This window comes from Onychostoma macrolepis, chromosome 23 (genome assembly GCF_012432095.1).
Source record: "Onychostoma macrolepis isolate SWU-2019 chromosome 23, ASM1243209v1, whole genome shotgun sequence".
NCBI classification, from domain to species: domain Eukaryota; kingdom Metazoa; phylum Chordata; class Actinopteri; order Cypriniformes; family Cyprinidae; genus Onychostoma; species Onychostoma macrolepis.
Window position 1 is genome coordinate 1,469,386 of NC_081177.1, and position 14,486 is coordinate 1,483,871.

The 14,486-nt window shown below is 35.1% G+C and overlaps 1 protein-coding gene across 1 annotated transcript; it reads left to right on the forward strand.

Moving 5' to 3' along the window:
* The first annotated feature begins 3,039 nt into the window (after positions 1 to 3,039).
* Positions 3,040 to 10,467, forward strand: LOC131531658 (uncharacterized). The gene is made up of 5 exons (XM_058762589.1): positions 3,040 to 3,186; positions 5,839 to 6,309; positions 8,203 to 8,229; positions 8,304 to 8,402; positions 8,505 to 10,467. Exons 1-5 carry the CDS (start codon positions 3,176 to 3,178, stop codon positions 9,421 to 9,423), a joined length of 1,527 nt encoding a protein of 508 aa, XP_058618572.1. The 5' UTR covers positions 3,040 to 3,175; the 3' UTR covers positions 9,424 to 10,467.
* Positions 10,468 to 14,486: the final 4,019 nt, after the last annotated feature.

Genomic DNA, 14,486 nt, shown 5'->3' on the forward strand with positions numbered 1-14,486 from the left:
ATAGCTCTCAATAATACTGTAATGCTGAAGTGCTAATCAATGGTTAAATATTAGGGGAAAACAATTTCCTAGAGACATCAGCAGTATTGGTATCAGTGATACTCGCCAAAAAGATGCCAAACAAATATAAATATAAAAATATACTGTCTTTATGTTGCCTGTACATTAATTTGAAAATGGAATGTGAAATTATTGCACTAAAAAAGTATATTTAAAAACTTTAATGTTAGGTGGGATTAATTGCATTTAATTTCGGGAAAATATATTGTTTTTTTATCGATTGACGGCACTAATTTATATACATTCCAAGCCATAAACCTCACAAAAACATATGTCAAATGTTATCTCGTCATCCATCATGAAGTGTTGCACTTGAAAGTTCACTGTATTTATCCTTGGAAACATTCACAATGTCGCACAGCCTCGAGTGCCTTACTGCTTAAATAAACCATGTTATTATACATCGTATTATTTTGTATAGTATTAAGGGCACAAATGTTCATTAAAGCGCTATGTTGGGCACAATGCAAAACACTCTCATCCTATACACAGACGAACAGAAATAATCACATAAACAAATGTGCTCACTGTGTATTGCAGGTGTTGATTGCAGAGCTTCATCACCACGACTTGTTTGATCATGAAACCGATGCCAATAGCTTTAAAGCACAACAAGACTCAGCACGCTGTGGTCGTCATTCATTCATTTAGAAAGTGCTACAAACCCTTTAACTTCATGAATATAAAGATGATGTCTTTCACAAAGAGATCATGATCATAAATCGATACTCTTGAACCTGTGTGGGTTAATAGTATTATAATTGGTAGGGACATTTGAGAAAACACCCGAAGCTGGTCTCTCTTCATGTAAACACACAAGGCCAGACAAGATTTAAGGCTATTTTCTTGAGAATGTTTCTGGTAAAAAATGTTTTAAACTTTGTTGGACACACTGGTGTATGCTTCCACACAACTTGGCTTAAATATTACATGGTTGTCCATGCATAGCTATTAAAAACCTTGAAGATTCACCGTTCCTTATGCGAATAAGCCCCTTAAATCTGACTTAAATAAGGTGATCTGTAACATTGTGCTGCTTACCCGACCTAAGGTTAATGGGACCTTTTCAGTTTTAGCTCCGGTAATATTTAAAAGATTCACAAAAAAAAATGCATTAGTTACATTTGTAACAATTTATTTTAAAATTTGTCATATTACAATATTACATTAAATAATTGGACCACAAATGTCTGTTTTGTGACAGCTTTTGATACGCACTGACCCTAGAAGCACCCTCAGGATGGGACGGTATATATACGTATCTCTTCATGTTGTACTTTGCAGACGGTCCCTATCCTGATTCAGCCAATGTATAACTTATCCTCAACATCCATGCGTGAAATACATCAAATCACAGATTCGCCCTTGGGTGACTATTCTTCCCCTATAGCTTTACATGGGATGGTCCTCTTCCTCCACTTCATACATCAAAATCTTTCACTATTTATTGGCTCGGAACTGAATCATCAGTTAAAATAAGGAATGGACATCAGGTGAGTTGCATTGCATTGCATTGTCTTGTAAAATAGTGTGAATATTACAGAGTATTTTACATTAGGGGTCTGCCGTTATCACTTATAGTTATGATCTTTTGGTTAATCTGAAGTTAGGATTTGATGGTGATAATAGCTTGTCTGACAGTCATAGCACTGTAACTGTTTTACAGTGTGATACATCAATAATACATCTGCACTGCAGTAAGATAGCAACACCAGTATTCTGGTTTCATTTTCATTTTACTTTTCCTTTCACTTTCTCCTCTTCATCTTAATTGTATTTGTAGCGCACTAATATTTTCTAAGGCCATCATATTTTCAGAATATTCAGAAGTCCATGTAAAATATTAAGGATTTATGAGACAAAAATCTAATTTAGAGGTAAAAAAAAAAAAAAAATTAACAATGGTTTAAAGTTCAGCGTCATGTTAAGTGACAGAACTACTTTCAACAGATTCAGAACGTCAGGCTCTTGTTTGGATTTGATACATCACATGCACACTACCCTTTCCCTACATAAAAAAATATAATGTATGACCTAATATATATTACTACAATAAATTCAACAGGAAACAGTTACAGGACCAACTGACAGTGTATGTCATGGACACACTCCATTATATTAACACTGCAAGAGACTTCTGTGACCAGGAGCAGAAGTGGACCTCTGAGAGAAAGGCAGAGAGTGAGAGAATGAGAGAAATCAGGGTGAGATTTAATGAGAAGGAGAAGAAGCTTGGTGCCGTCCTCAAAGACACATTAGAGGGTCTGAAGAAACTTGAGCCGTTCCTGGATGCGGTGGAGAAGCTAGCAGTGACCTCAAGCCATGTCTTCAGCGGACAGATCTTCCTTCTGTGGGGAGAGAGTCCTGAAAGAGTGCAGTCCGTCATCACAGATGCCAGAACAGATGCTCCTCTCCTCATCCACTTCAAACGAAATGCAGAAACAATCATATAATAATAATAATAATAATGGTATTGCTATCTAGAAAAGGGTTCAAAAAGGAACTCATGAGGGTCATTAATGCACATTTCAGTGGAGGTTCCAAATAGAACTTTTTCAAAAAAACATCTTCAGGAACCTCAAAAGGTTCATTTCTGAATCTTTTCTTCAGTGAGCCTTTACGCAGGCTATTGGAGCACATCTAAAGTCGTTCAAAAATAATGATAACAAAAATCTTTAGTAGCCTAAATTTCACCTTATTTTGCTTTTTTAAAACACGGGTCATTTCATTTTTGCACCCCATAGAGATTGTATAATAATTTACACCAAGTTTAGACAAAGTCAAAAATGTCTTGGCATCTCATCCTTCAGTCTTCGCCCTGTGGGTTCAAAAAAACATCCTCAGCAAAACAATATAAATAAGATAGAGCCATTGAACTCTTTTCTCTTCGTGTTGTATTTGGCAGACGGTCCCTATCTTCATAGTTTCGTTTTCGTGTCTGGACTGGATGCCTGTCTTTTTCCTTCTTTGACATCATGCTGCAGAAGCGCTGTTCACGTCCCAGCACCGCAGGGAGGCATCAAGGGCAGATCGTGAATATAAAACTCCCATTTAGATCCTCTAGCTTTTACTTTCACTTTTTGATTTCTCAATCCAGATTTGATCAAACTAAAGCATGGCCATCAGGTGAGTTGATCATGTCAATTTTTGCAGGCTTGCATACGGATTTAATAAATATCCCGTTTGATTTTGTAATGACCTTTGCATGGAAAATAGCCTATATAAAACGAAAATAAAAGGATTCAGCCTGATTTAAGTAACGTTACAGATGTAAAGATCAGAGTGCCGAAAGTTCGTCCCGGGGCGCGTGATGCGCTGCTCTTTTGAACTTCAGAAATTGGCAAGTGTTTTAAATGCTATTACTATATGTTTTGCGATCCGGATCCGTTCATCAGTGATTGTGTATCAAAGGCAGGGACATGTTTGTGCATAGCTGCAGGGATGTATTTTGAGCAGGGGGTGCTGAGAAATGCTGTGGGGGTGTACTTTGCTCACGTGACTATTGGATTTCACAGGAATATCTTATCTGTCCGCTTACACTGATTTATACGCTCATATCTGGTTTATTTCCACATATGAATGAGGCCTGAAACCGATCGGAGAATATCAGAATCCATGCGATTTTTTTTCCTGCTTACACGGTCGTGGACCATATCTGATGTGCCACCACATATGGGAGGAAAAATTGAGTCACTTGAACCATGCACCGTAAATGCAGCCTTTGGCTGACTGAGACTTTTTCACATGTGGTGTGTGCGTCGCTATAATGAGTCCGTGCGTGTAAATGTATGGGGGTATGCATGTGCATGCATGCGTAAAAGTGTGCATGTATGAACAAAAAAGCCTCCTGAATGAAAACTGTGAAACCCAGTGTCCCAAAAATGCTTGTATATATATGTAATATAGTTGAATTTTGAAGTAAGAAGTGTCGATCATGATTTTAATGTATTCCTGTTTTTTTTTTTTTTTTTGTCTATTTAAATTCTGTTTACAAACTGACCACACAACATTAATGGTCAAAATCTGTACTTTGTTTGAAAGCCATTTGTTTTCTGAAAAAAATTATACCTTGCACTTGAAAATAGCACATTCTGTTAGAATTTTATCGTCAAATAAACAAAATATGTGAAAATGACCTATTTTACCCTTAGGTCTTATTTAAAGATCTCTTGATCTGGAAAGCATCTGCTGTATACAAACATCTGACGGAGTCTGACGTCCAATAGATGTATTGCAGATGACCAAACACTCTAAAACATACGTATTGCAGATGCAAATGCAGATGTCAAATAGACATCTCTGGGCAGTGAAATGTTTGATTTACCTTAAATTGACATTATTTTGTTATTCACAAAAACAACATTACTTAAAATTTAGGACCTTTGTCATTGAGGGGTGGGTCATCTGTATTTATGAAGGCGGGCCAGTGGAAATCACACAAGAAACGTGCAAACATTTTGCAAGAGTTATGCAGGTAAACGTCTTAATCTCAGCCGATCCACTAAAGAAAATAGTCGCCTACTTCCATACTATATAGCGGGCAAAAACAGTATGTCCAAAACCCTAAGGCAAATGTCCATTTTTCAAATGTAAATTAAATAAAAGATTACTTGAGATTGAAATTGTAATCCGTTACTGATTCCAAATTATATGACAAAAATTGTAGTTTGTAACGTAATCCATTACATTTCACATTTTAGGTAATGTAATCAGATACTTTTTGATTACTTTTAGATTACTTTTGACCTAAATCGCTTATTACACTGATTTAAACAGGATAATCTTGCACCACATTGATATAAAAATACAAATAAGAAAATATATTCCATTCATTGTAATTAAAAACAAGAAGTGCCTTAAACATTGTCAAGGTTTCCCAAACTGGGGTTCGTAGAGGAACTGCAAGGGCTTTGTGAGTTTAATGAAAAGCCAATAATTAATTTAATTAAAAAATGGAAAATTAAAATAAGGCATTTTAGAATAACATCAATCAAAATAAAACACTTACTAAAAAAATTAATAATTTGTTTACCTGCATGTCATGTGACCATTAACCAACTGAGAGCCGTGAACATGCAAATGTGCAAATAAACTAATTTAAAATCTCAGGGTACTTCAAGTAAATAGAGTATGTTAGAAAGATGTTCAGATGACCAAGTTTGGGAATGCCTGCGTTACATGTAAATATGACATAACGTGAATTTGTGCATTTTAATGCGTTTCAAAGAAAAGCCTTCTAAAGCTTTAATAATGCATGGTTAAATAATCTAATTCAAATAAAAATGAATGTGTTCATCAGTAATTGATGCAATGTCGAAACACTTCTTAAACTGATTTTTGTAAATCCATTGGTCAAATGCTGTCCAGCTCACTAATGAATGGTCTTTGTGTGAATATCCACAAAACTGGAGAACTTTCTGAATGTATACAAGCGGTAGAATATTTTAGAAAGGAACATTTAAAAGATGAAAAAGAGGAATTAGGGAGAATCAATAAATTCTGAATAATTTATTGCCATTGTGTTAATAACATGTAATCATGTAATCAATAAAAAAGTAACTGTAGTCTGATTTTAAAATGTAATTTAGCCTAACTTCAAGTACTTCATTTTTGGAATCTGATTATATAATCCAGATTACATGTAATAGATTATACCCACCTACATCCATACTAGCCTTCACCTGCATAGGAAAATGGAGTAAAGGTGCAAGGAATAAAAAGTACAACTAATACATTTATTACAATAAATGCACATTGTTGTTTTGTTCTGCGGCGCAGGGCACAGTTAGAGGACCGTCTGACAGCGTATGTCAAGGACACACTCGAGTACATTGAGACCATAAGAGACTTCTGTGACCAGGAACAGAAATGGACCTCTGAGAGAAAGGCAGAGCTTGAGAAGATGAGAGACATCAATGAAAATCAGGAGCAGAAGGAGCTCGACGCCGTCCTCAAAGACACATTAGAGGGTCTGAAGAAACTTGAGCCGTTCCTGGATGCGGTGGAGAAGCTAGCAGTGACCTCAAGCCATGTCTTCAGCGGACAGATCTTCCTTCTGTGGGGAGAGAGTCCTGAAAGAGTGCAGTCCGTCATCACAGATGCCAGAACAGATGCTCCTCTCCTCATCCACTTCAAACGAGATGCAGAAACCTTCTTCAGGCCTCTACTCGATAATGTGAACATCCTGATCTTTCAGCTAGACAACTACGTTCTCAACACAGAACAACTTTGTAGGAGAGTAAGACGAAAGTGAGTCCTGAAATTCCTGTTAAAATAAATTATTTGCTAAAAATTCTGCATTTAATCACCTTCATGTCATTTTAAACTCGTACGACATTCTTTATCCTGCTTGTTTTTATTTTTTATTTTTTGGTAACACTTTAGAATAGGGAACACTTATTAACTATTAACTACGACTTTTCCCTCAATAAATACCTAATTTGCTGCTTATTAATAGTTAGTAAGGTAGTTGTTAAGTTTAGGTATTGGGTAGGATTAGGGATGTAGAATAAGGTCATGAAGAATAAGGCATTAATATGTGCTTAATTACTACTAATAAATGGCTAATATTCTATTAATATGCATGCTAATTAGCAACTAGTTAAGAGACCTTAAAATAAAGTGTTACCTTATTTTTTTGCAATGAAAAAACTGGGGACCAGCATTTTTGAACATTGAAGGGTGAATTCACTATAGAGTTACGCCAATTTAGCACATGCTATTTCAGCGCAAGAGCCTGTGTCATTTTCACAAACCAGCTGCAATCCAATCGCTCGGGGCGCTATTATACACATCTCCTGAATGAGACTAGAATGTCCCAAATCCGATCAAAAACACAGCGAGATCTGTATGTATGCATAAGCATACATCAACAATAAACTGGATATAAAACTGCCTAATGTTAAGAGTGAAAAGTCGATCCAGGAAGTGGTAAAGGACTGAAGCTTTTGAGGTGCTGATGGAAGACATCTACTGCATCTTTGCTTTCACAATAGTACTGAATATGATCCAGATATAGTATTTGATAAAAACATGATTTTCTCAGCTTTTTGCTCAAAATGTTGCTGAATTTTTCTATGACACATACCTACATTCAAGTGTTGATAAAAAAATAATGCTTGAAGCTAGAATAAAACTACTGTTTTGTTTAAAAGTAGAGGCTCTCTTCTTTATTTTGATGTATTGCATGTTCATGGAAGAAAATATTCTGGGGGGCCATTTTAGTGAAAGTCATCATGGCTGGCAACTTTTTTTCAAAAACGCTGGCGGGCTTTTGGCATGTGCCAAAAGCATTGGAATAGCACTGTGCCATGAGTGATTCAATGACAACATGCGTATTTAATGGAGTCGTTCAGGACAGCAATATGGTGCTCACAGGGTTCGTACAGATAGTGTAAAAAAAGAAATTCCAGGACTTTCAAGGACTTTTCAGGCACTTCTTTTTTAATTTTCAAGGACTTCAATCAGAGCTCTCACTTATCAAACAATATCTTCTCTTTCAAATTCTAAAGATAAATAAAAATATACTAATAAAAAAATGGCAAAAATAAAGTGAAGCACACTCTGAAGTCCCGATCTGAATAATGATTCGCGAACCAACATTTCAGATCAAGACTCGGAGTGTGGATCGGAACTTCTCGTATCACGAATCATTTGATTTGAATCATTCAATTTGCAAAATGATTCACAATTGAAATGATTTGCGATACCTTATTTGAAGTTCCAATCCAAATCAAATGATTCGCGATACGTGATTTGAAGTCCCGATCTGAAACTAAAGAATTGCGATATGCAATCCAATTGAAGTGCTTCGAAACAGTAAATCATTTTGCGACGCAATGGTTTAATTGATTCAGAGTTTCGAAAAGCTTCACTACATGCTTTTTAAATTGATTACAAGCGATGTTGAAATTCGAAAATGAATGCCATTTTAATTTTATCTGGTTTTTAAGCGTGTCTTAAGGCACCATATTGAACGAACACAAATTTCTTGGGAGCTATGATGAAGGGTAAGATTTTACAACATTTTGGTCTGTTTCTTGCCCAAAGCAGCATCGTTTCACTTCAGATTTTTACTGAATATCATAATTAGATCTACAAAATAATTTATAAACGTTTTTTCTCTTCATGTTTTCTCAACAGTTCAGTTTTGTGTGGAGACATCTATAAGTAAGTATATACATTCAAGGTTGAGATGAAAAACAGTGATGAGCCTTTGTTAATTACACTGCAATTCTTTACAGATGTAAAACAGGTCAACCTTTAGTGCAGATCATTTTGAACACGAGTGAGAACGCCATGCATCAAATGCTTGATCATTTGAAGCAGTTGTGTGAAATCAGGTGAGACCTCAAGCTATTTTTAATCAGATGGTTTGATGAAAAGAAGCAGAGAGGTGGATTGCCAACTATAAGATCATCTCTGTCTTCTCTCTCCTTGTCCAGGAGGAACGAACACACCCGGCTGGCGTTCCTCTTTCAGGAAAATGCTCAGAAATTCATTGATGTGTTCAGTGAACGTCGCTCTAGAATGAGGCAGCTCCTGTCAGATCTGGAGGAGACGGCGGTTAAGCTGGACTCCATGAAGTTGGGGGCCAGTATATCCACTGTGGTTGGTAGTTCAGTGGGGATTGTAGGGGGTGTCTTGTCTATTCTTGGAATCGTTTTTGCCCCGTTCACTGCAGGAGCATCATTGGCTTTCACTGTGGCAGGGGCTGGTCTGGGGGCCACCAGTGGAGTCAATGCTCTTGTAACAGGGATCACTGAAACGCAAATCAACCATCACCATGAGCGCAATGCACAAAGTTATTTAAAGAGTTACAAGGATGATATGATATTGATTGAAGGCTGTTTGAAAGAAGTGGCCAACAGTGAAGGACCTTTAGTGCAGCCTAGTGCAGTTGATGCACCGATCGTGTTACAAGGTGCTGGAGAAGTGTTGAGTAAGACTGTGGATGGATTTGTAGCTTATGCAGGGCATAAAAGTGAAAGAGTAACTGAAGCAGCAACCGAGATCGCAATGCGGGATTTAAATACGGCCCGTGACGTACCGCAGGTGGCTAAATACTTGTCTACGACAGAGCAGCTGGCAAACGCGAAAGCATTGAGGATCGTAAAGTGTGCTAGAGCTGCATCTGGCTTCGTAAATGTATTCTTTATTGGCCTGGATGGCTATTTCATTGTCAAAGAGAGTATAAGTCTTCACAACGGGAGCGAGAGCGAGGTCTCTAAACTCATCCGCTCCAGGGCAGCTCTGTGGAAATCTGAGCTGGAGGCCTGGGAGAAAATGCATGATTCCTTACGCATAGGAATAGAGACGATTAGCAAGAGCCGGGATACTTTGGAGAAACCCTTTCTTCCTTAGAAATTTACATTTAGTCATTTAGCAGACACTTTTATCCAAAGTGACTTACAAATGAGGACAATGGGAGCAATCAAAATCAACAAAAGAGCAATGATATGCAAGTGCTATGACAAGTCTCATATATATATATATATATATATATATATATATATATTTCTGTCTATATATGTGGTCTTTTTTCTCTCTTTTTTAAAGAAAACAAGCAGTTAGAAGACGAACAGAGAATGCAAATGTTAGAGGGTCAACTGTTTGTTTTTTTAAATAAAAAAATAAAACAAATAGACAAAAAAAATAGAATTATAATAGAGAGTGCTGTTAGAGGTCTTTAAAAAAAAACAAGTAGATAGAATAGAAAAAGAATAGAGAACGCTAGTGTTAGAGGCTCTTTTTATATATACAAAAGAAAACATGTAGCTAGAATATAATTAGAATAGAGAGTGCTAGAGTTAGAGGGTCAAATAAAGATGGAAGAGTTTTTAGCTGATTCTTGAAGATGGGTAAGGACTCAGCTGCTCGGATTGAGTTGGGCACGTCATTCCACCAGGAGGGAACAGTTAATGTGAAAGTCCTTGAAAGTTATTTTGTGCCTCTTTGGGATAAACAATAAAGTGTCGTTCACTTGCAGAACACAAGCTTCTAGAGGCACATAAGTCTAGAGTAATGAATTTAGGTAAAGGGGTGCAGAGCCAGAGGTGGCAAACATTAATGCCTTGAATTTAATGCGAGCAGCTATTGGTAGTCAGTGCAGATTGATGAACAGAGGTGTGACGTGCATTCTTTTCAGCTCATTAAAGATTAATCTTGCAGCCGGATTAATTGTAAAGGTTTGATAGAATTGGCTGGAAGTCCTGCCAAGAGAGCATTGCAATACTCCAGCCTGCACAGAACAAGAGCCTGAAGGAGTTGTGAAGCATGCTCCGAGAGAAAGGGCCTGATCTGTAGAATGCTGTAGAAAGCAAATCTGCAGGACTGGGCAGTTTAAGCAATGTGGTCTGAGAAATCTCGAGTAGGTCTGGCTCCTTGAGCGTCACCCATTCTTGAGCTCGGCCCACCCTAAGAAAAAGCCAACCAATCACATAACTGAACTGTCGTTAAATTTCTGTTTGCTCCCAATTTCCAAGAGAATCATGCATCTCTTAACAAATCACAAAAGTTGGATTAAAATCTTCATTAAAATATCTCAGTTCAATCATCGGCCACAAAAAGCCCTCAATACACTTCATTACGAATCTTACTTCTCATGATGTCCCACCTTTTTTTTTTCTTTATTCATTTATTTTATTGAGATGATTTATTGTTATAAATCACAATAACAATGTTCTCATCACTTGGTTGTTTTTTTTTGTTTTTTTTTCCACTTGTTCCCACAGAATTGGTGTCTTAAATGATTGCGTCCATTATATCAATATAAATAGGCTACTCAATCATTTTTTGACTGTGGAAATAAGAAAAAAATAATAAATCAGGCACATTTCAAACGGAAACTGCAAAATGAAAAAAAGGAGATTTGTTTGAAAATGTCTCTCCCTGTATTCTATTCAGAAGTAAATTCTGTTTGCTATTTGTACCACTAGAGTTCACACTCTTACCAAGTTGTACAAATAAAATAAAAAGTGCGGCGTGTACAATTGCTTGATTTATTCATTTTTTATTATAATATGATTATTCCACTTTACAAATGTTTATATTCCTGGTGCAAAATTTCCATTCTTTGATCACAGAATACATTTAATTTGTAGAAGAAAAAACAAGAAAAAAAAAAACAAGTTTCAAATGAAGCTGAAAATGTCAGGGCATCCCATCCTCTGGTCTTTGACACAAAACAAATATACATTGTACAATTAAAATAATGTCCTTGGAGCAAAAACCAGGAGCTCATCAGCGCTACCTGATGCTTTGGAGAGTAACTGCAGGCTGCCAGATGAACAGCAGAAATATCATTTTTTCCCACCCATCCAGCTAAACATAGGAATGGACAAAAAAATGTACAAATTTACAAATCCAAACACATTTATTCCAGATCTGAAAGTTATATAAAAATAATAAAATAATAAATAAATAAAACATTGCAAAGGCTTACTAAAAGAATAAAATAGACTGTATTTAATTCAGTCATGTTACTCTCCAGTCATCACACCAGTCTTCATTTTATATTTTCAGTGTCAGTTTAGCTGATGAAGAATTCATTTATTTATTTATTTTTTTAATAAATTGTGAAAAATACTTATTGCTGCATATTAAATAAGCTAAATGCATGATTTCTATTTTTGGTGGTGGCACAGGAGTCTTTAATAATCCCTGCCATAATTATTTTTAATATTATTATTATTATGCAAGTCAAGAAAGTGACAATATTTACATGTGTCAAATCCAGGAACTGCCATAATTCTGATATATTAACATAATTGTTTTCACCGTTGAAAGATTAAATCAAGCACAGCACATTACCCGTGTTTCTGCATGAAAAATACTGAATTAACAGGTTTATCAGTTAAATTAAAAAGATTGCTATTAATATTAAGAATAAAAAATAATTCATGCATTCATATGTTTTATTCCAGAATTATTCCTAATAACACGTATTTCGTGTAAAGTTATCACATGTAGTGGTATATAGTGCCGATGGCTTTCTACTGTTCAGAAGCTACGCATCTACACTAGTTAAATAATTAAGAGAGAACCACTGAATATAGGCTAACTTTTGCATTTTAGTAGTCAAAAACTAATATATCTTGACACAATTATTTATCATTTAAACGTCTAAGAATGATTTTTGATAACTATTATAGTGTAATACCAGGCACGTGCGGGGGTCCTTTGGGGTCTCGAGCCCCAGACCTTTTTCAAAATTATTCAAAGTGCCCCTCTCAGACAAATAGCAATGATATTGTAGTCAATAAAACAAAATGCATTTGAATTATAATTAACGTGACAATGTGCACAAAACGGTAACTAATCACTCAAAAGTCGGAATATTCCTGTTTATTTTTACATATCTGTCAATCTGAGGCGTTGCTGCGTTTTGCTTGACTGACTGTTGGGGACCCTATAGGCTCTCAAATATGGTTCTTTCAGTGAGTGGGTCGACAGAAGGACAAAATAAACCAACCATCAATAATCAAAGCTAGTGTGTCGATTTAATTACAAATCCATATTATATATTTTAGAAAAGGCCTATTACATAAATCATCAAAGCCCGTTTGTCATGTATAATAGCTACACCAACCAATCATGATCTGGCACATTTCATTGGACAATAATGTGAAGTGGAGCAGTCATTTTCTGTTCTTATTCATAAATCGGTTGAAAATGACATGGACAGAGGAGCTTATTTGTGGAGCGATCTGGATCTGTGGTTTTTCTCATTTTAATAATCAAATTACATCGCTGAGAAAATAGATGCTAAATGACTATAAAAGCACGGCACAAAACCGTGCAGCGCCAAAAGTAGCAATAATGGTAATCAGTATTCAATTCACTTACATTTATGTATGATGCACCATTTACTATTTCCTGAAACTATCATCGTTAACGAAGCCCAAGTGCCACCTACAGGCCTGTTGTGTGAAGTGCAGGCTGGTGAATTGGTGACGTGAAAGAACTTTATTATGTTACCAATTATGCAGCATTATGAAAGTGTCTTATGCTCATCAAGCCTGCATTTATTTGATCAAATATACAGGAAAAAAACTGTAATATTGTGAAATATTATTACAATTTAAAAGAATGTTAATCTATTTTAATATACTTTAAAATCGCATTTATTTCTGTGATCAAAGCTGAATTTTCAGCATCATTATTCCAGTCTTCAGTGCATGATCCTTCAGAAATCATGCTAATATACTGATTTATTATCAATGTTGGAAACAGTTGTGCTGCTTATTTTATTTATTTATTTATTATTATACTTTATATATATGATACTTTTTTGGGGTTCATTGACAAAAAAGAAAAAGAAAACCATTTATTCAAAATAGAGATGTTTTCTAACAATATCAATCTTTACGATCACTGTTTCTTCACTGTGAAAAGTGATAAGTTGACTTAACTTAAAAAAATTGAGGAAACCCGTTGCCTTAAAATTTTTAAGTAAATGATCATTTAAAAAAATAAGTTAAGTGAATTGTCAAGCAATGGGTTTCCTCAGTTTTTTTTTTTTTAAGTTAATTCAACTTATCACTTTTTACAGTGTACCAATTCAGCAAAGCTTTGCTGAATGAAAACTAATTTCTTTAAAAAAAAAAAAAACACTGACCTCAAGCTTTTCAACATATGTTGTTACAAAAGGTATATTTTAAATAAATGCTGTGCTTTTTTTAAACTTTTTATTAATCAAAGAATCTTGAAAAAAGTGTCACAGGTTTCCAACACTGATAATAAATCAGAATTGCATAAAATGTATTTTAAAGTATATGAAAAATTTGATCAAATAAATGCAGGCTTGATGACCATAACTGACTTGTTGCAAAAATATAAAATAGTAATGTATCCAAACTTCTCCAATTTTTTATTATTATTATTATTATTATTTTTTTTTTTTACATTTGACCTCTGAGGAACTCTCTGCACGTCCCTGTGTAATACTCCTGTGTAAAACTACTATTCTACATCTCTACATTACACCAAATACAAACAGCTTCTATAGTTTTTCTTTTGATGAGAATCAAAAGTGTGTTAATTAACAAAAATAAAATGTACTATTCCTTCACTGGCTGTACAAGTGTTTTACTTAATGTTGGTGAGTAAGTGGATACGTTTTTTTTTTTTTTTTTCTATTTATTAACTAGTATTAAAAGTAAATATCTAGTCGGTAAAATTTAAATAATAATGCATTAAATATTTTGACATATTTTTAGATTTAATTTAAAAACTACATTTTTTAAACATTGCCCAAAAGAGTGTTTAAGTTTGATCTTTAATAATAATCTGTGTGTTAAATAACTATGAAGGAAACAAATCAAATCATTTTCGACCTTTATGTGCAGAGTTTGCAAATTTGGGCACGGGCAAAATCAAAAGGTTTTATTTATTTTATGATTCGTGTAGTATACTGTATTTCATAT

Bases quoted from the DNA above. Each gene is read 5' to 3' on its own strand.
- LOC131531658 (XM_058762589.1), top strand. The intron at 6,310-8,202 runs GTGAGTCCTGAA...TTTTCTCAACAG, and splicing joins TGTAGGAGAGTAAGACGAAA to TTCAGTTTTGTGTGGAGACA. The intron at 8,230-8,303 runs GTAAGTATATAC...AATTCTTTACAG, and splicing joins TTGTGTGGAGACATCTATAA to ATGTAAAACAGGTCAACCTT.